Here is a 20017-nt window from a genome sequence, read left to right as displayed (position 1 = left end):
TTGACGGAGGGTAAGGCTATTAGATGGACGCGGGTGGCGCTACGGGTTAAACCACAGAGCCTAGGATTTGTCAATCAGATGGTCGCCGGTTCGAATCCCCGTGACGGGGTGAGCTCCTGTTTCTCAGACCCTGCTCCTGCCAACCTAGCAATTCGAGAGCACATCACAGTGCAAGTAGATAAATAGGTACCGCACCGGCGGGAAGGTAAACGGTGTTTCCGTGCGCTGCTCTGGTTCGCCAGAAGCAGCTTAGTCATGCTGGCCACATGACCCAGAAGCTGTACGCCAGCTCCCTTGGCCAATAAAGCGAGATGAGCGTCGCAACCCTATAGTCGGTCATGACTGGACCTAATGGTCAGGGGTCCCTTTACCCTTTACCTTTAAGGCTATTGGTGGCTAGAGACAGCATGTCCCTGTATACCAGCTGCTGGAAGGGAGAGCAGTGTTGCACTTATATCCTGTATGTGGGATTTCCACAGGCATCTGACTGGTCACTCCGAGGATTGCATGCCTAGATATGTAGACTTCTGAGCAGCACTTGACACTGGGGCCTGCCCTCCAAGTGTTTGAAATCCATTGCCATACGGAGAGATAATTTTATTAGTGCTGCTGGAAAAAGAACTTTGTGGGTTTCTCTATCACCACCTCTGCTTCTCTCTTTGCAAACTGGAGCAGCTCATTTCTAATTGTTCCTTCCGGCATCTATATTAGGGCTGCCAGTTCTCTGCCCTGCAGAGCTGGAGAATAGGAAACTTCCCCAAATCACATTGGTGTCTAGCTGCGAGGAGCTCTCCAAGATGTCAGGCAAATATCCTTCGCACATCACCTGCTACATGAGCCTTTTTTTAAAAAAAGCTGGGGATCCTAGGGATTGAACCCCAGGCCTTTTGCACTCAAAGCATGAGGTCTACCCGCAGAGCTATGGTCCATCCACAGTACATTTGTTCTAACAGAGCTTGCTATGATGTTGAGCTTGCAAGTGAGGAGAACTTCCTCTGCTGCTGCTGAAGAAGAGGAGTTTGGATTTGATACCCCGCTTTATCACTACCCGAAGGAGCCTCAAAGCGGCTAACATTCTCCTTTCCCTTCCTCCGCCACAACAAACACTCTGTGAGGTGAGTGAGGCTGAGAGACTTCAGAGAAGTGTGACTAGCCCAAGGTCACCCTGCAGCTGCATGTGGAGGAGCAGGGAAGCGAACCCGGTTCACCAGATTACGAGTCCACTGCTTTTAACCACTACACCACACTGGCTCTCAAGTAAAGCTCCAAGAAGGGCAGTGGGTGTGATGCAATGCATCAGAAACACAGAACATGGTACTGGATTCAGGATTAACATGGTACTGCTTATTCTGCTCCCACAAAAACTCAGTATTCATAAAAGGAGCGGACAAGCTTCCTGTTCTTATGGCTGGAAAGGCATGCTTGAAAGTGTGTGGTTAATGCCTCCTGAAATCTCAGCAGCCAGAGAATTGATAAACAAAGGCTTCCTAAGCTTGGTTGGCTAGGTGGGGGGAGAAAAACAGGAGTTCAGTGCCTTCTTTTTTGTCCATCCCCACTTCCTAATGAGAAAAACCAGGATAAATTAAGTAACATGGAAATGGGGAAAGTGTGCTCATTTTTGCCCTGGCATATGGACATTGCAGAACTGAACTTTTGTTGATGCAGAATTTTAATTTGACTTGTTTGAGCAAAGAGTAAACACGCTCCTGCCCTGCACACTGGAAGCAACTACAAGCTAAAGGCCGCTGCTGCAATAATTAGTTTCAATGAGAGAACGTATCAGCTTGCACACATGATGATTTTCACACCTCAAATACCTAAATTTATCCTTTGCATGGGGAGTAACTGAAAGACAAATTATTTTGGAGGAGAGAGGTGGAAACCTGCAATCAGTTTTGCCTAAGGAAGACATGCCCCGTCAGCCTATGGAAGCAATAAGTCTGTACTTGCAGGAGATAATGGGTGTGGCTTCCATTTGTACGACTAGTGTTGTACCTTTGGCAGCGGCAGATCTGACATAGGAGAGGAATTGCAAGGAACATCTTAATGCACATCAGGAATGGTGCAGGGCGGGATTGTTCAGTAGCAACACCAGTCCAGACCTCAGAGAGATTCTGGCAAACGAACCATACCAGGATGCTGGTCGTGCATCAGAAGGCATCCGATAAAGAACCAACTCATTATTAAATGTGCATTGCATGAGTTTGGTTACGCATTGGTGCAACAGCTGCCATTGAAAGGACTTGCAGATTTACACCTACAAGGCTGGCTTTGAATTGCATGTAGGGCACAGGCCCTTTTCTCTATTTTAGCGGGCTTTGATTAGGTCAATAGTTTCAGAGGGCTGCTGTTTCCGCTCTGCTCTGCGACCAGAATTCCATCAAGAAGGCAATGCAGACTGAAAATGTGCCCTGCCCTCTATGGGAACGAGACAACGGAGTTCTTGGTTTGTGTCCAGATCTCTGCACATTAAAAGCCTGCACACAGACATTATATTTTAGCATCCGATTGCTCTGGTAACTGCCGGGTTCACCTCTATGTAGATGCACACCCATTAGAAGGAACTAAAGATCATTCTTTGCTAGGGTGTGACTGCTGCCCAGCTCCAGCACAGCAGGAATAGAGGACAGCTTCTGAGCGTCTCTGGCCCATTTGCTATTCTAATTATTTTCAGCCCAAAGAACATCTTGCTAATGGATGCAAGCTGCTGAACACTTTGCAGGTTTTCTTCCATGCCTTCCCCAATATGGAGGAAGAATGGGATAAATCCCAAGTACGGAAAGATAGGGATTCCCGACCCACAATACTTTGCCATGAGCTTTAGTGCTAGGCTCCTAAACAGTTAAGTTAAGGCAACCTAGGAAATCTGGAATATTTTTTTCCAGCCCTACTCGAGAAGGTAAAAGCTGACACCCCCAATTCTTTCATGCCAACTGCTGGGGCATAGCAACAGCTTCTCAGCCGAAATTAACGGAAAGCCTCAAGTTACGGTAGTTTTACACTTGCTTCCAGGATGCTCACAATTGCTTAGCACATTCTTAGGTGTCACACACTCACAATTATGCTTTCAGAAACTGCATCGGCATTGTTTTTTTAGCAGGCTGTGTGAAAACTAGAGCTGTTGTTTCATTGAATAGTAATAGCCATGCTAGCGCAACAGAACATTATTTACTGATAGTTTGAAAGAACTCAAGCCAACGTCATTAGCAACTTTTAACCAATGCCACAAGGGTAGCTGTATTCTGGTGCAACAAAAAAAATGACGAGAGTGCATGGCATCTAAAAAGACTATGGCTGCAATCCTAACCATGTCTACTCAGAAGTAAATCTCAATGAATTCAATGGGGCTTACTCCCAGATTAAGTGGGGTCCGTATGATAGCCTAAAATATTTTCAGCAGCCTGACCTCACTTTGTCATTTTATTCCCTCTCTCTTCGGCCACATTCACACCATACATTTAAAGAACTTTGATACCACTTTAGACCGTCATGGCTTCCACCCAAAAACTGTGGGAGCTGTAGTTTGTTTAGGGCAGGCTTCCTCAACCTCAGCCCTCCAGATGTTTTTGGCCTACAACTTCCATGAGCCCTAGCCAGCAGGACCAGTGGTCAGGGATGATGGGAATTGTAGTCTCAAAACATCTGGAGGGCAGAGGGTGAGGAAGCCTGGTTTAGGGTGTTGACAGTTATTAGGAGGCCCCTATTCCCTCATAAGGCTACAATTCTCAAGAGTTCCCTGTGTAGATATATTAACTGCTAAACCACTTCGGGATCTGTAGCTCCTGAAGTGGAATAGGACTCTCACAACAACTCTCAGCACCCTTAAAAAACTGCAGTTCCCATAATTCTTGGGAGACAGCCGTGACTGTTCAAAGTGATATCACAGAACTTCGAATGTATGCTGCGAATATGGCCTTGATGCCCACAAATATACATATCTGTGAGTAAGTATTCCTACATTGGATGAAAGGGGCTCTTGTCCCTGAATGTTAGGACTTGCAGTAAGTCTTCAAGACAACAATACAAGAAGAGACGCATTTCCCGGTGCTTACTCAGTCCCTTTCTTCACCCTAATCTACCTCAAGCCAATAAAAGAAGTCTGTTTCTGCAACCGGAGATGATGATGATGATTAAATTTGTACACCACCCTTCATCTCAACATAAAAACACAAGATAAAAAACACAAAATGCATAATAACAAGAAGAACAGGAACAAACCAATAACCCCATCTGCCCACCCCAAGTTGAATCTTACTTCAACACTAATTATTATTATTATTAATAATAATAATACCCCACCCATCTGGCTGGGTTTCCCCAGCCACTCTGGGTGGCTTCCAACAAAATATTAAAAATACAATAAAACATCAGATATTAAAAACTTCCCTAAACAGGGCTGCCTTCAGATGTCTTCTAAAATTATGGGACAGCATCTCCCACTAAATCTGAGAGCAACCAGCTACCTTTGGGGAAAGCAATAACCCTATCTTCACTGCCATTAGGAGATGGAAAGCTTTCCACAATACATTGTTTGGTTTAATCCAAAGAAAGGGTACTTGTAGACTCCCAACTCCTAACCAGAATGGCCAAGGTCACAGATGACGGGAGCTATAAGTCCAACTATTTCTGGAGAGCCACAGTTTCTCCCACCACCAACAACCCGGGTGTGATCAATAATATTATCAAAGGGCTCTAACCTTGAAAACCTAATGTTTAGGACTCCTGTGATTCAAAATGGGAAGGAGAGGTCTACCACCAACACATTCAAGTAGGAAAACGGGAATCTTCCATTGACTCAGGAAATGCTAGCCTGACTCCTCCCTGGGTCATGTTGTGGGAAACCCCCAAGACATCTGCTGGCCAACATAGTGGATGGTGTTCCTCTTCCTGCTTGGGACACAATGAGCAAATATACACGAGGTGGAATTCCCAATTGTGTTTACATATTTTAGTACAGTACTAGAATTTTATTATTCCAGAGTTGCCCCGAATTATTAAAAGCTATTGATTGAAGGATATATCTTTGGAGCACTCTCGACTTCAGACACAAAAAACTTCTTCCAAACTCACAGCTGATGAAAAATAATTTCAAGTCCTAGGCCTCCATTTTTAAAAGCTATTATCAGATCCTGCAGACCTTTCCAATTCCTAGATGACAGCATCAAGAGTTTAAGAACCCAAGCAACAAAGCAGCTGGAATTTTTCCAGCCCTATCTCCAAGTGACCATTAAATGGACCTTTGTTTCTTATTCCAAAATAAGACCACCTCATGTTTTCTAAGGCTGAGGTGTCGGTGCTAAATGGAAGCAGACCCCAAGGAGGGGGAACCTTATCTACCAGAACCTCATCAAGAAGCCTCAACGAAGGATTAACTCTAAGAGAACTTCACTACCACACAGGCATCCTCATATTTGACAATACACACATTGTACCATGGGAAGAAGAACCCTTGTACTTCAAATCCTGCAGCACTGCTGGCCTTTTAACCCAAACTTCACCAACCTGGTGTCCTCCGGATGTTTTGGACTACAACTCCCATCAGCCCCAACCAGCATGGCCAATATCAGGGATGATGGGAGGTGTAGTTCAAAAACACCTGCAGCCCCAAAAGATGTTTCGGTCTAAATAGAGAAACAGATATTTTTGTTCTAACCTTTCTCCTTTTTTTTCTATTTACAATACTGCCACTTATTTGAATTTCAAGGAGAGAGAAAAATGCAAAATCTCCTTTTAGATTTTGAAAACAAGTCCACAACCTGTACGCTATTCTACCACAGTCAGTTCCATGAATGGCACCCTTCACTTGAATTTCTCTGCCATTAATTCCGTGCACCAAAATGGTATTTTGGTAATCTCCATCTACCCTAGATACACACACTTGATTAGTCTTCTGTTCGGTTCCTTTCCCACAAGGTTTAGTTCTCACCCTTTATCCCTCTTAATTTAAAAAAAAAACTCCATAAAATAGTTTCTGCCTATTTTTCATCTAAAACGACCATATTTTATAATTAAATAAGAGGGTAGGTAAAAGAGCTCAGGAAATAATCACAAATTACCAAAACCTGATAGATGGATTATATTCAACACTTATACAAAATTTAAAATTGTCCGAACTGTTTTATGTATATGATTTTGTTGCAATCCGTAAAACAACCACATAAGGTACAGTATATCATTATTATAATCACCATGTTTCAGATGAGGAAATGGAATCTGCTGAGGCCGGGTGGCTTGAATGGAAGTAATTTCAGGAGTTCCAACACCAACGGTAGATTTGAATTTTATAGTTCAGACACTTAATTATTATGCTACATGCTAAACCACCACATATTGCAACCTCTCACATGCTTTTTCGGCTGGCGTAGAGCTTTTATTTCTACTGGTGGTTTCCATTCTTCCTTTACCAATCCCCTTCTCCCTCTCTGATCTCACAATAACCCATCAGCACAGGAGCTGATAGGAACACTGATGGAAGTTGCAGTCCCAAATATCTGGTGGTCCCCGTGTCGGGGAAGCCAACCAGACTGCAATATACATCGTGCAAAAGATGACTTCAGCATCCTACCTCTTCTGAATTCTCCGTGCCTCCATCTTTGCCACTGCCACTGCCGCCGCCACCACTACCACCACTGCTGCTGCCGCTGCTGCTACTGGCTTTCGTAGTGCTTTTAGTAGACTTTGGAGGCTCCTAAGGAGGAAAAGGAACAGGAAAAAAGCACATTCAGATGGACTGTTTTACCAACAGCTTAACAAAGTTCATGGATCCTGCAAGGCAAGCGTCATGAAACCCCGACAGAAAAAGAGGGCACCATCCCATAAATAGGCTCCTATACCATGCTCTCCATGTCGGTGCCCAAGAGACACAAACTTCCTGGCGCAAGAGAAAGGTCTGTGTACGGAAACACACTGATCATCATCCAAGTGCTTCTGCTAGAACGATCAATTCTCTTCCCTTTAAAAAGGGCACCTGACTCTATTGAAGTCCCACCCACTGGTGGGGGGCAGCTGCCTGTTTTGCAGCCTGTTGCTCTCTCTGCCTTAGCCAGAGCAGCAGAGTCTCTGCTCCTGCCATCCTCCATGGGAAAGGGCTTATCTGCCAACAGCAAGCAAATGCTAGTAAACTGCTATTTAGAAAGCAGTTTGTAATGCAGGCAGAGAACAAAGACTGGAGGACAAACTGAAAAGAGGTTCTCAAGCTGCGGGGAGGGAGCTCCATTCAACTGGTGTGTGGACAGTCAACAAAATCTGTATTCGGCCTATTTTTTCCTCCCTAACACAGACAGAAGCCGTACTGACCAAGGTAGAATTCAATGGGGCTCTCTCTCAGGCAAGTGTGTACAGGCTACAATGTAAACGATCTTCATCACAGGTAAGGAAAATACATTTACCAGTTGTATTAAAACATATTTCGCAAGGGAATTTGACCTGCGCCAATACATATGTGATGGGCTGCTGCGGAAAATGACGCTTTAGTGAGCCTGTGCAGCATAGTGGTTAAGAGTACTGGACAAGGACTAAGCCAGGGTTCAAATTCTCACTCAGCCATGAAGCTTGCTGGGTGACTTTGAGCCAGCCATTCACTCTCAGACTAGTCTATGGTGCAGGGTTGCTTTGAGGATAAAATGGGGAGCAGAACGGGCTTGTTTGAGGAAAGGTGGGATAGAAATAATAACAAACAGTATCCATGCTGCAGGACCACTTTTGTTTTTTGCTGTGAAATGCATGTGTTTGATAACCATATTGTGAAGATAGATAGATAAAACTTTATTCGCATTAGCCAATGGCCATAGCAACAATATATAGGATATAGGAGCACAATTTAAAGTGTGGAATCAGACGTTGGTTAGTGGCCCTTATTCTGATTGCCCCTGCTATGAACCTAGCAACCTTTGCTGTTATCTGTTATAACCATATTGTGAAGAGATTCTGTGTTGTGCCTTTAGGTCCATATCCACTGCTCAAATAAAACATGGGAGAGATCATCAGGAGATTTGGGCTGAGTGTTCATCAGTATGTGGATGATACGTCTCATTTAAATTGGAACCAGGGACTACCTCTGATGGTGACTTGGAAACTGCAATTAATCCCAAATGCAGTTGCTAGACTGGTGACTGGGACACTGGTCACAGAACGCTGGTCCTAAAAGATCTACATTGGCTCCCAGTATGTTTCCAAGCACAATTCAAAGTGCTGGTGTTGACCTTTAAAGCCCTAACATCTTCAGCCCTGTATACCTAAAAGAGTGTCTCTACCCCCATTATTTGGCTCGGACACTGAAGTCCAGCTCCAAGGGCATTCTGGCCCTTCCCTCGTTGCGAGAAGTGATGTTACAAGGAACCAGGCAGAGGGCCTTCTCAGTTCCGCCTTGTGGAACGCCCTCTAGTCAGATGTCAAACAGATAAACAACTACATGACTTTTCGTGGACATCTGAAGGCAGCCCTGTTTCAAGAAGCTTTTAATGCTTGATGTGAGGTGTGTCCCGTCCCCCCCCCCCCCCGGTATATTGCTGGAAACCACCCAGAGTGGCCAGGGTAACCCAGTCAGATGGGTGGGGTACAGTGCTAGAAACTAAGATATGAAGCTAGGAGCTAAATGGCACCTTAAATCTAGGTTATGGACACAACAGCGTAATGTCTAGGCACACTTTTTTAATAACAAGAATACAAAGCTGAAAATGAATGAACTGCAGCTAAAACATTATGTTCATTTTTCGCTGGGTCCAGTCCTTCCCCTGCCCACCCCCCTAATATTCTTAAGAGGGTCTCTTCTCCAGTCTTCGGAGAGTAGCTGGAAGTGGGGAGGCAGAAAAAAGGTCCTCCTTTCCGTCCACTCTGCAGTTTTAATATGAAATTTCAGGCACAGTGCTGCACCCAGAGCTCAGAAAAGGCTCGCGCTAATGAAATTCCCTGTCACAAAATGAGCCTAGGACAATGGGAGTTTCGAACACTGGTGGGGTATAAGAAAATTATTATTATTTACATGTTCCTGCTTCATGAAGGTGAACATTAGTACACAGGAACAGGTCTTGTTCTAAGTTCAACGCCATCTAAAGCCTGGCAGCTGTTTTCCAGGGTTTAGATAGAAGTCTTTCTTGGCCCTACTAAGAGCTTCTGAAAATTGAACATGCAGCCTTCCCTATGCAATGCATGTCTACTTCCACTAGCAGGAATGTTGCACTCATGAACCTTTAGCTCAGCATGCCAACATGCCCCACTTCCTCTCTGCAACTGATCCACACATTTGTGCCACATGTCGTATGTCGCACAGAGGCGCCACGCCTACATTGCATGTTACATGAATTTGCACATTATTTCTAGGGTGCTAAGTCTTTCAGACTCTGCTCCGAATCCTAAACTCTGCAGGTTTGTTTGTATTCTGCATACTTCTGCAGAACAGGAGTTCTGTCTTCTATCCCCTTAAAGTTATGCACAAATGCCTGGCCAATGTCTGCACAGGACTCTCTGTGCACTCCCACTTAGCACCCAGAGCCCCACCAGGTGCTTACACTACCTATACAGCCTCCTCTGCATTTGCACATAGCGCACACCTGAACTCTGTGCCCTGCACAAAATAACACAATCAAACCTTTTTTTCAAGATTCTTCCTCTTTACATGCACATACATCCTTCCTAAATATCATATTGGCAGTGCCTTGAATGGGCCTTGAATTTGCCCCACTTCCACTCCTGCCGCTTGCCTAAATCTGCATTTTCCCCAGTGCCACTTAGGTGTGGTTGCGATGCACTGCGAAAGGCAACAATGACTGTGTTCTCTTTTCCATAACTTTGTGCTTGAAACGCAAGGGTCCGATTTAAAGGGAGCAATCCGTCCTTAGGCCTCCCACTGCTGCATGGCAAGACAAGTGTGAGGCCTATTGTGCTTGTCTGACCTCCGAATGCAACACCAACACACACGCGCGCATCGCGCACACGCCTGCACAGGGAGCCCCCGAACCGGAAGCGATGGACGCGAAGGAAGCATACAAAGAAGCGCAGCGCATCCTCCGCTATCGGTGCGCGCACACTGCATTCTAGGACGCCCAGGCCCAGATCCGTGTTGGGTTCCCCCCCCCCCGCGCCTCCGGAACTGCCACGGAGGCCGTCACTACAAGATTCCCTCTTTCTCCGCAAGCAAGCAAGCACTCAACCCAACCCAACCCAAACCCCCTCCCGTCCGTGCCATGCAACGGCGCTTGCCTATGCACCATGCTGCGATCGCCTCTTCTCCTCCCCCCCCCCGCCTTACTCTCGGCCTATGCATTTTCCCTTCCACCCCGTCCAGGATGCAACGGCCTCTTGCCCGTCAGAACCCTTGTGTTACGCCGCCGCCGCCGCCACCCTCCTCAGCCCGCCTCTCCCCAGGTGCAAGGCTCCTGCACGAGTGCGGACATTTTCTCCCCCGTGTGGGTGCTTGTCTGCCTGCGCGTGTGCGCGCCTAACTCAGGGGGCCCGTGCTCAGAGGCAGTTAACAACAAACGGGCTGTGCATTGTCTGACCAGGGCGTCTTTTCCAGCAATTAGATTTAAAAGACAGATAGAAAGACGTATGTATTTGTGTGTATGCTTCACCCAAGGATAATAACAAATGTGCTGTGCATTGTCTGGCCCGTGCGTCCTCCCCCCCCCCACCCTAAATATATATATATGCATTAGATGTAGATACAGAAATAAAGATACATTGTGTGTTTGTGTATGCTGAGAGTGTAGTAACAAATGTGCTGTGCGTTGCCCGGTCAGTACCTTTCCTATATATAATATATGTGAATCAGATATTGTTATAAAGATGTGTGTGTGCGCGCGCGCTTGCTTAACCCAAGAGGCCCGTGCTCAGGGGTAATAACATATATGGTGCATTGTCTGGCCAGTGCGCCCTTTCCTACATAGGATATACATACGTGTATGTGTGTGTGTGTTGCAAACCTAGACCTGCAGGTGTGTGTGCACTGATTTTGCTCGTCCTGGATGTGTGTGTGTTGCACAGGCACACGGATCCTGCGTCGAAGCCCCGGGCTGCTGCAAGTGCCGCTGCTTCCTGCCTGCGTCCTCGGCCCCCTCGGCGCGCGGGGCGGCTCCATTCCCGGCGGAGGCCCCGAGCTCGGATGCCGCCAGGCCCCGGGAAAGGCTTTGGCGCCCGGGCGCTCCCGCCCACCCCACCGCCCCGGCCCTGGGGCGGGGTGGCGCCAGAGAGAGATGGGGGGGGTGGGCCGGCCCCGGGGCGCCGCCGCCCCCCGCTCGCTCACCTTCTCTTTCTTCAGCTTGTAGGGCATCCCGGACCTCGAAAGCGCTCGCTCGGCCTCTCCCGCCGCCGCCGGCCCGGCCTCCTCTCGTCGCCCTCCCTCGGTTTCTCCTCGCCGCCGCCTCCTCCCTCCCTCCCTCCTCTGCGCTGGGTTGGGTGAGCCCCCGATTGGACCCGCTCGGCCCAACCTGCCTGGCAACCGCCTCGCTGCCTGCGCTTCATTGGCCGCCGGCGGCCGCGCCGATTTTTCCCATTGGAGGGCCGGTTTGAAGGGCAGCTGGGGAGGGCGGGAGGAGGCCGCTGCCGGTTTTGCAAAAAGGCGCCGCCGCGGTTGTGGGGAAAGCGGGTGGGATTGGAAGAGGAGGAGGGCGCCAAGGGGGGCGCGGGGGCTTCTCTGCCGCCGGCTGCTCGGGGTGGAGGGGCTGCCGGATTATGGATATAGGTCACCATGGCTGCTTCGAATAAGTTGGAAGGGGTGTGGGTGCCGCGACTGGGCGCCCTTTTGTGAAATAAGGGACCAACGGGGGTAGTGCAGCGTGCAGGCCTCTTTCTTTCTCTCTGTGTGTCTCTTTTCTGTGTCATTGTCAAGGAGAAACGCCGATGGAGAAGGCAACCCCGCGAAGTGAAAGGTTGCCGTGAATGAAGCTGCTCCCAAAGAATGGCAACTGCATTGCAGTTATAATTCTTTGCACATGCACACACACACTTAAAAAGTGACAGCCATTAATAATGTTTCGGTCGCTGCTCCTTCAAGAACGAGGTTCTGCTATTATATGAAGCGGCAATTTTTTAAAAAAGAAATAAACAATAGGAGGAACCGTAAAACAGATTTAATAACAACAACAACAACAACTGAAGACTCTTCTAGGAAAATGGGGTTTATACAGCCCAGCTCCTAATCAAGATCCACAATCGGTCAGAGAAAATAAAATTGAGAGAGGACCGGAACAATAATTCAGGACCTATTTAAAATTTCAGTAGAACCACATGAGAGAATTTAAGCGCTGCTTAACATTCCTGTTGGAACTGATGGGGCTTAAATTAGCTTAGGTTTGGCTGGTTTGTGCCCAACTTTTTCAGGAAAGAATGAAAGTGAAAACAAAAAGGCTGAAATCCTGAACACAACGGACTAGAAGTGAGTTGGGTACAGTATTTAGCTCTGAGCTCCTTGGAGAAAAGAGAATATAAACTGTAACAATCAAGAATACGTAAGATCCAGAATCCACTATCCTAATGCAGTTAAAGACATTTCCAGTGGATCCAGATATGAATACAAACATGGGTGCCCCAACAAAGCAAGGCTGAAATCAAATTGGCGCTTAGCCCGGGAGTAAGTCCCACTGAAAACAATGTGACTTACTTCTGAGGGGAGACTTGCACTGCATTGTCTGATCAATATCTAGGACAGGGCAATAAAAAAATATTCATCTAAAAAAAAATTGAACCATTTTTCAGTAAAATATTCTGAAATATGCAGCAACAACATAACAAACTTTAAAACTCCCAGTAACCTTAAAATAGTATGTACAAACTGCAGCAAGTTGCCCAGTACAATAATAAAACATAATATAGTCAGAAGAAAACAGCACCACTATTTTAGCAGCTCAGTTAAAAGCATTCCATAAAAGCAGCAATGAACAAGTGTGTCTTCAAGTGAGGACTGCTTAAAAACTTGTAGAGAGTTGGCACAGCCTTGCTACAAAAAAGGCTTATGGGGCTGGAGCTTTTATTTTCGGAAAAAAGTATTATCCAAGGAGGAACATGGTAGAGTTTTATAAAACGATGGAGAAAGTGAATAAACTTATTCCTCCTTCCCTGTGAAAATAGAGTAAAATGTGCGGCCTGAGTCTGCAAGCTGTACTGAATTCAGTGGGGTATGGTAACATCTTAAAATGTGCATAGGATTACAGCTTTGGTTGCTAATTTCAAGAATTTTAAAAATGACTTGTTTGCACAATGCATAATTAATTGATGGAATTAATTGCTGACAGATGTGGTGATATACACTAGCATAGATGGCTTTCTTTAGAATTAGATGAATCAATGTTCATAAGCTTATCAATGGCTAGTAGTCACGAGAGGTGCATAGAAGTTTCCTAGAAGCAACCTTAAGTAGCAATTACCGGTAGCTTCATCATACCCAACTTAAGAGCTTCACGGGGACGCTTGAATGGGTCCTGTCAAAATGCCTTTAGATGGGCCTCAAACCAGGACTCTTCAGCATACTTACCAGGAAGAAAATATGACATTTACATTTCTATAAATTTGCTTAAAACTGGATGTAGGTCTGACCCTGCAAAGCAACTATCCCATGGAGCACAAGATCCATTCAGGTGGTCCACAGAAATATTTTGGAAGAGTTTAGGGTATCAGCACTTGATTTATTTGTTCCTGATAGTGAAAATTTAGGCCATTTTGACACAGGCTAGATTTACCAAAGCCCTGGTTTAGGATCTGTGATTTTTATAACAGTACTAATTTCCCCCATGAAATCTGCCACTTAAAGGTACCATTTTCAGTGCCCCAGGCTGGGGCTGTGATTTTCACAATATAGTGATAGTTTTGACAATAATGTTAGTGCTGAAGAGGGGGGAAAGTTTGGTAAGTGGTCAGCTGAGATCCCCCAGCAGTTTTGAATTATCTGTGTAGGAAAGTGGTTTAAGAACTGCTGGTTTAGTTCCTAAGCTCTCAAACTGAATGGAGGGAGGGCATAAAGTTTTTATTGTACTTCATACCAATCTGCTAGCCAGATTTCAACCAAACAAAATGACAGTTCTCGATAAGGTGTTTTTAAACAAAAAAACCTTAAATGTTTTAATTATTTTTGCAAGAGATACATAAACAAGCAGAGCAATATAAAACGAACATCAACAATCATACTGCAGTAAGGATACAAAATAAACACTGGGTGATCATCAGCAAACTCTTATATCACAACTAAAATCAATAGATCAGGAGATCATTATCAGGACTTTCAATAAAGAAAATGTGTTTCTCATTTTTTGCTTTAGTTTTTTTGTTCTCTAACCCAAAGACCAATGGTGCCTTGGAACTGTATCAAGCCAGATAGATTTCTGGGAATCAGGTGGAAGGTCTAGACCACTTCGTTAGACCACATAGGTTATAAATGGGTACCATGTTCCATCAAACAGGCCCTTTTTATTTCATTCCCCTTAGCTGTCGCATTCAGCCAGTTTTTCTCCTACTGCCAGATTCCAGGCCTTTGCCACCAATTGATAATAAGGTATGGCAAATGTATCACAATCTCTAAGCACGCAGCCCTCAATAATAATAAAAAGGATTGAAGGTCTTGCAAACTGCATTCTGCGTTGTTTCAGGGAATATGGACATGCATGTGAGACTAGGGTCTATCAGAATAAGTTGCTTATCTATTCAAGGAAACAGAACACAAACAGAAACCTATGGGCAAGACTGGCCATGGTAAAGCAGTTGCCAGAACTGACAATCTGTACCTCCTGTTTGGTTCTTTTCCCAGCAGTCATGAACTCCATTGGGGAGGTGCTCTCTGTTCTCTGAACTCTTCATGCCCTTGGAGACAAAGGAGGAGGGAAGCTTGAGTACAGTAGGACCAGCAGGCTCCAGTGCGTGGCTGGGGAAACCCAGCCAGAAGGGCAGGGTATAAATAATAACATCATCATCATTTATTATTATTAATCTGTTGCAACCTCAGTCTCCACCTCTTCTACCGCTGCCTGTCCTACACCTGCAGTGCTTTCTGCCTCTTCTTCCTCTCTCTCACTCAAGCCTGTTGCTTGTTCAGCATCCAACCATTCTGCCCTACCAGTCATCCTCTGACCTGTCTTAGTGCCCCACAACCACTCCCTTGGTTCCGAGCCTTCCTCTGTTGTTGTTGCTGCTGAAGAAGAGTTTGGATTTAATATCCCATTTTATCACTACCCTAAGGAGTCTCAAAGCGGCTAACATTCTCCTTTCCCTTCCTCCCCCACAACAAACACTCTGTAAGGTGAGTGAGGCTGAGAGACTTCAAAGAAGTGTGACTGGCCCAAGGTCACCCAGCAGCTGCATGTGAAGGAGCAGAGACGCGAACCCGGTTCACCAGATTACGAGACTACCGCTCTTAACCACTACACCACACTGGCTCCCAGTGCTAAGGCTTCTCTGATTCTCCCAACACCCCTAGAGCCCATTTTGGGGGATGCAGGGGGAAAAGAAGAGGAAAAGCCCTATTGTGCAAGTGGAAGTCCTTCTGCATGGCTTCCATTGACAAGAATCTTTAAGGGAATCCCACCCTTTGGTTCTAGTAGATATTTAAAGGAGGTTTTAGATAGGGGGATTCAACCTGATGTGTTATCCCAGGATGGTGTCTGTGTCATAAATTAGTCACATTTATTTGCTAAAAGTCCGTGGTCAACACAAAAATATAGGCATAATCAACCTGAAAGAGATATATAAGTACAGATGATCCCCAGCACATTTTACCCCATTTTGTAAGCTACCTTTTAGTCTAATCTGATTGGTTAAGAAACTTTACATATGTTACTGTATGTATATCAATCAACTGTACCTGAAGGAGCTACACCACCCCCATTGTTTAGCCTGGACACTGAGGTCCAGCTCAGTGGCCTTCTGGCGGTTCCCTCACTGTGAGAACTGAAGTTACAGAGAACTAGGCAGAGGGCCTTCTCAGCAGTTGCACCTACCCTGTGGAATGCCCTCCCATCAGATGTCAAAGAGATAAAGCAATTATATGACTTTTTGCAGACATCTGAAGGCAGCCCTGTTTTGAGAAGCTTTTAATTTTGTTGTGCCCTTTCATATTTTGTTGGAAGTCACCCAGAGTGGCTGGGGCAACCTGGTCAGATGGGTGGGTTACAATACATACCTACTGTATCATCATTTCCTACTGTCCAATAAAGAAACAAGAATCTCTTTCAAAAACCTATCCCAAGAGGATTACACAGGGAACAATACAACACACAGTGAACAGTATCTTCCCCCCCTCTCCAGCCACCAATGCCCAAACCATTATTTTCAGATATTGCATTATATTTCCCCCTCTAAATGTCCTGTGGTATAGGGTTAGGATCTCAAAGCAGAAAATACTTTCCTCGTTACACCAACATAAAACTTTTAAAAAACTGTAATTAAATCATATCAGATTGAACAAAACACGTTTCAGAAAAGGGCAACCAAAATGACCAGGAAGTGGAGCAATTTGTCTATGAGGAAAGGTTGTAGCATTTGGAACTTTTTTTGGGGGGGGGGGGGTTTAAAGTAAGAGGTGACATGACAGAAGTTTATACAATTTTGCACGGCATGGAAAAAGTAGACAAAGAAAAGCTTCTCTCTCTCTCTTATAACACTAGGACCTATGGACATCCAATGAAGCTAAATGTGGGAAAATTCAGGACAAATACTGTATTTTTTTGCTGGATAAGACTCACTTTTTCCCTCCTAAAAAGTAAGGGGAAATGTGTGTGCGTCTTATGGAGCAAACGCAGGCTGCGCAGCTATCCCAGAAGCCAGAACAGCAAGAGGGATTGCTGCTTTCACTGAGCAGCGATCCCTCTTGCTGTTCTGGCCTCTGGGATTCAAAATATTTTTTTTCTTGTTTTCCTTATTCAAAAACTAGGTGCATCTTGTGGTCTGGTGCGTCTTATAGAGCGAAAAATACGGTAAATTCTTCTTCATGGATCACAGAGTTAAAACTTTAAAAGACATCTGAAGGCAGCCCTATATAGGGAAGTTTTTAATATTAAATGTTTTAAACACTTGATTGGAAGCCACCCAGAGTGGCTGGGGAAACTTAGCCAGATGGGCGGGGTATAAATAAATAAATAAATAAATAAAATTATAGTGAGTAAAGCAGTGACAGCCGCCAACTTGGGTGATTTAAAAAAATAAAGATTGGAGATCTTCATGGCAGAGAAGACTATCAATGTCTACTGTTAATGATGGTTGTGCTTTATCTCCACAGTTAAGATGCAGCAATGCTTCTGAATAGTAGTTGCTGGAAACTGCAGGAGCGGAGAGTGCTTTTGTGCTTGGGTCCTGCTTGTGTGAGAATGAGATGCTGGACCCAGCAGGGCTCTTCTTATAAAATAAGAAAGGGCCTACTCTTTACTCATAATACACCATAGGTTTATTTTGAGCTACAGGAGTAACAGCCTTATAAGCATAGAGAATCAGTCTGTGCTTCACTTTGTCAGCCCAGTTCTATTGGAAATTTGCTCCAAGTTGGGGCTGTTGTTTTCTTTCTCTCTCTCTTCCCCCCTTTTAAGTATTTACACCAATACAAATGGAAAACAAGACGTACTTTGGACAATACTGAAGAAAAGCCAACCTAAAATCTTACCATGGAAATAAGGGCTGTCGCGTGGCAGGTTCCATAATGACCTCAATTAGACATTTTGGATAGTTTCCAGTTCCACAATATTTGCCCAACCCCCACTGGCAGACCGTTAGACATCTGCTCTTTTATTTTTGTCCTGCTTTGTTTCATGAAGATTTCCACCTCCTTTATTTCCTTCAGTTTGGCATCACTGCGTATTCTAGCTTTCCTTCCCCTTCCAATTTAAAATAATTATGTTTGGGAAGCAAAATGGCAAATGTCGTTTCTTGCCAAGACTTGACATGACTACTGAGCAATAATAAATGGAGCACTGAAGGGAATGGATACACAGAGCAATGTAGACAGCTCAGCAGGCCACAGAATACCTTAACGGAGCATAAATGGCTTTGGCTGCTGTCCACAGCCCTTCCAAAAATACTTGTACCTGAATGCCGTTATTTCCTTGGATAGAGCCTCAGCTTTAGCCTCGGGCATTCTAATAAGAAATGGTGTCAACCTTTTGTTCAGTTTGCCTGGGGCTGGGATAGGGAACCTCTGGCCCTCCAGATGCCGTTGGACTACAACTCCCATCATCCCTGTCCATTGGCCATGTTAACTTGCAATGATGAAATATGGAGTTCAACAGTATCTGGAAGGTTGCTGATTCCATCCCCCTCCCAGCACAGAGCAAGGAATGCAATGGGGAAAGCAAAACAATGTACATGTTATGGTAGGAAGAAAGAAGGAAGTGCTTGAACATGGGAAAATCTGAAGCAGGGGAGGTAGCAATTGATTTGTTCCCTGCACATCCTTTGAGGACCTTAAGGCAGCATACACTTCTCTCATTTTATCCTTAAAGCAACCCTCTGAGGCAGGTTAAGCAGAGAGATGGTGATTCAACCCAGATTTTTGCAGTTTGAGGCGAGGCTTAGTTACACAACACAATGGTTTTGTCATAATTATTCATACTTCCCACTGTCTCAAGGACTAAAAAGTTCCAGGACAACCTTACAGAATAATTTCTATTGTTGGGAAAGGGAGTACAGGAAACCTGTGGTTGTTGTTTTTAAAAAACCCACCCTATATATTTATTTACAATTGCCTAGATTGATCAGGTGGGCAGCAAGTAGGGACACAGATGGGCTCTACTAATTCTAAAGCAGCATCAGTCCACAGAAGAAACAGCAGCTCCCCTGGAGCTCTCTTTGGCCAGATTCAAATTGCACATATATTTTCATTTTTAGTCCTGGATATACAAGTACATGAGGCTTTAGTTACATTCAGCACCTGGCTTTAGATCTTCATGATGGGCAATAATGAGCACAGAGGGCAATTATTAGCTTTTATGGTTCCAGTCCTATGGTAACTTACATGCTTGTATGTCTCATTGAAATATGGGGCTTACCGCTGAGAAATTATGTACAGGATCAGGCCGCATTGCAAAACACAATAAAAGCATTCAGTTCTGATTCCATAAACAATTCACCGGTATTCTCTGCCATTAACAGCAGCATTTCACAGGAATTCAGGTTTGATTCAACTATTGCTAAGATTTTGTTTTAGTTTGCCTATCCCCAGCTCAGCTCTTTAAATAACTGCAGGAAACTCTTACAGTGTTATTACAGGAAAAACATTTGGAGAAGGAGGTGTTGTGGAGTGTGTGGCATACCGGACTTAGGTAACTTTAGTCCATTATCATTTAAAACAGGATCAAGTTAAGCATATATAACAATATTTATAAATTAAAAATAAAACTCTGGAAAGAAGATGCCAAGTGCTGCTCCCCACTGTAAATTTGTTGTTGTTGTTTAGTCGTTTAGTCGTGTCCGACTCTTCGTGACCCCATGGACCAGAGCACACCAGGCACTCCTGTCTTCCACTGCCTCCCGCAGTTTGGTCAAACTCATGCTGGTAGCTTCGAGAACACTGTCCAACCATCTCATCCTCTGTCGTCCCCTTCTCCTTGCGCCCTCCATCTTTCCCAACATCAGGGTCTTTTCCAGGGAGTCTTCTCTTCTCATGAGGTGGCCAAAGTATTGGAGCCTCAGCTTCACGATCTGTCCTTCCAGTGAGCACTCAGGGCTGATTTTCTTCTGAATGGAGAGGTTTAACCACCTGCAGTCCATGGGACTCTCAAGAGTCTCCTCCAGCACCATAATTCAAAAGCATCAATTCTTCGGCGATCAGCCTTCTTTATGGTCCAGCTCTCACTTCCATACACCAATCTATAAATACCAGTCTAGCGCTACTGAAAAACCATCGGCTTCTTAACAAAAAACCTTAAACACTAATTTGCTCTTGTCGCTTTTCTCTTCCATGCTGAGCGAAGGGGTGACCCTTTAAATTCCAAGGGCCACATTCTTGGATGAGCAACTTCCTGGAGGCTGCACATCAGTGGTGAGCAAGACCAGAGGCAAAAGTGGGCAGATCAATGGATGGAGTTTTTCCCTTTCTACAAGGGGCCACGTC

The 20017-nt window shown here is 45.1% G+C and overlaps 1 protein-coding gene across 3 annotated transcripts in view; it reads right to left on the bottom strand.

The window, feature by feature from the left end:
- PPP2R5D (protein phosphatase 2 regulatory subunit B'delta) overlaps positions 1-11383 on the bottom strand; it is a 58033-nt gene extending 46650 nt beyond the window's left edge. For all 3 annotated transcript variants that reach the window (XM_081904053.1, XM_081904055.1, XM_081904054.1), the window contains exons 1-2: positions 11240-11383; positions 6566-6688 (exon numbers count right to left, since the gene is read on the bottom strand). In XM_081904053.1, coding sequence (XP_081760179.1) covers positions 6566-6688; positions 11240-11266 — 150 coding nt within the window. In that variant the 5' untranslated portion in view covers positions 11267-11383. The remainder of the gene's footprint in view (positions 1-6565; positions 6689-11239) is intronic.
- Between the last annotated feature and the right edge of the window lie 8634 nt (positions 11384-20017).

This window comes from Podarcis melisellensis, assembly GCF_964234715.1.
Source record: "Podarcis melisellensis genome assembly, chromosome: 3".
NCBI lineage: Eukaryota > Metazoa > Chordata > Lepidosauria > Squamata > Lacertidae > Podarcis > Podarcis melisellensis.
The sequence above is the reverse complement of the archived record's forward strand: the minus strand, read 5'-3'. Positions and strand labels throughout refer to the sequence as shown.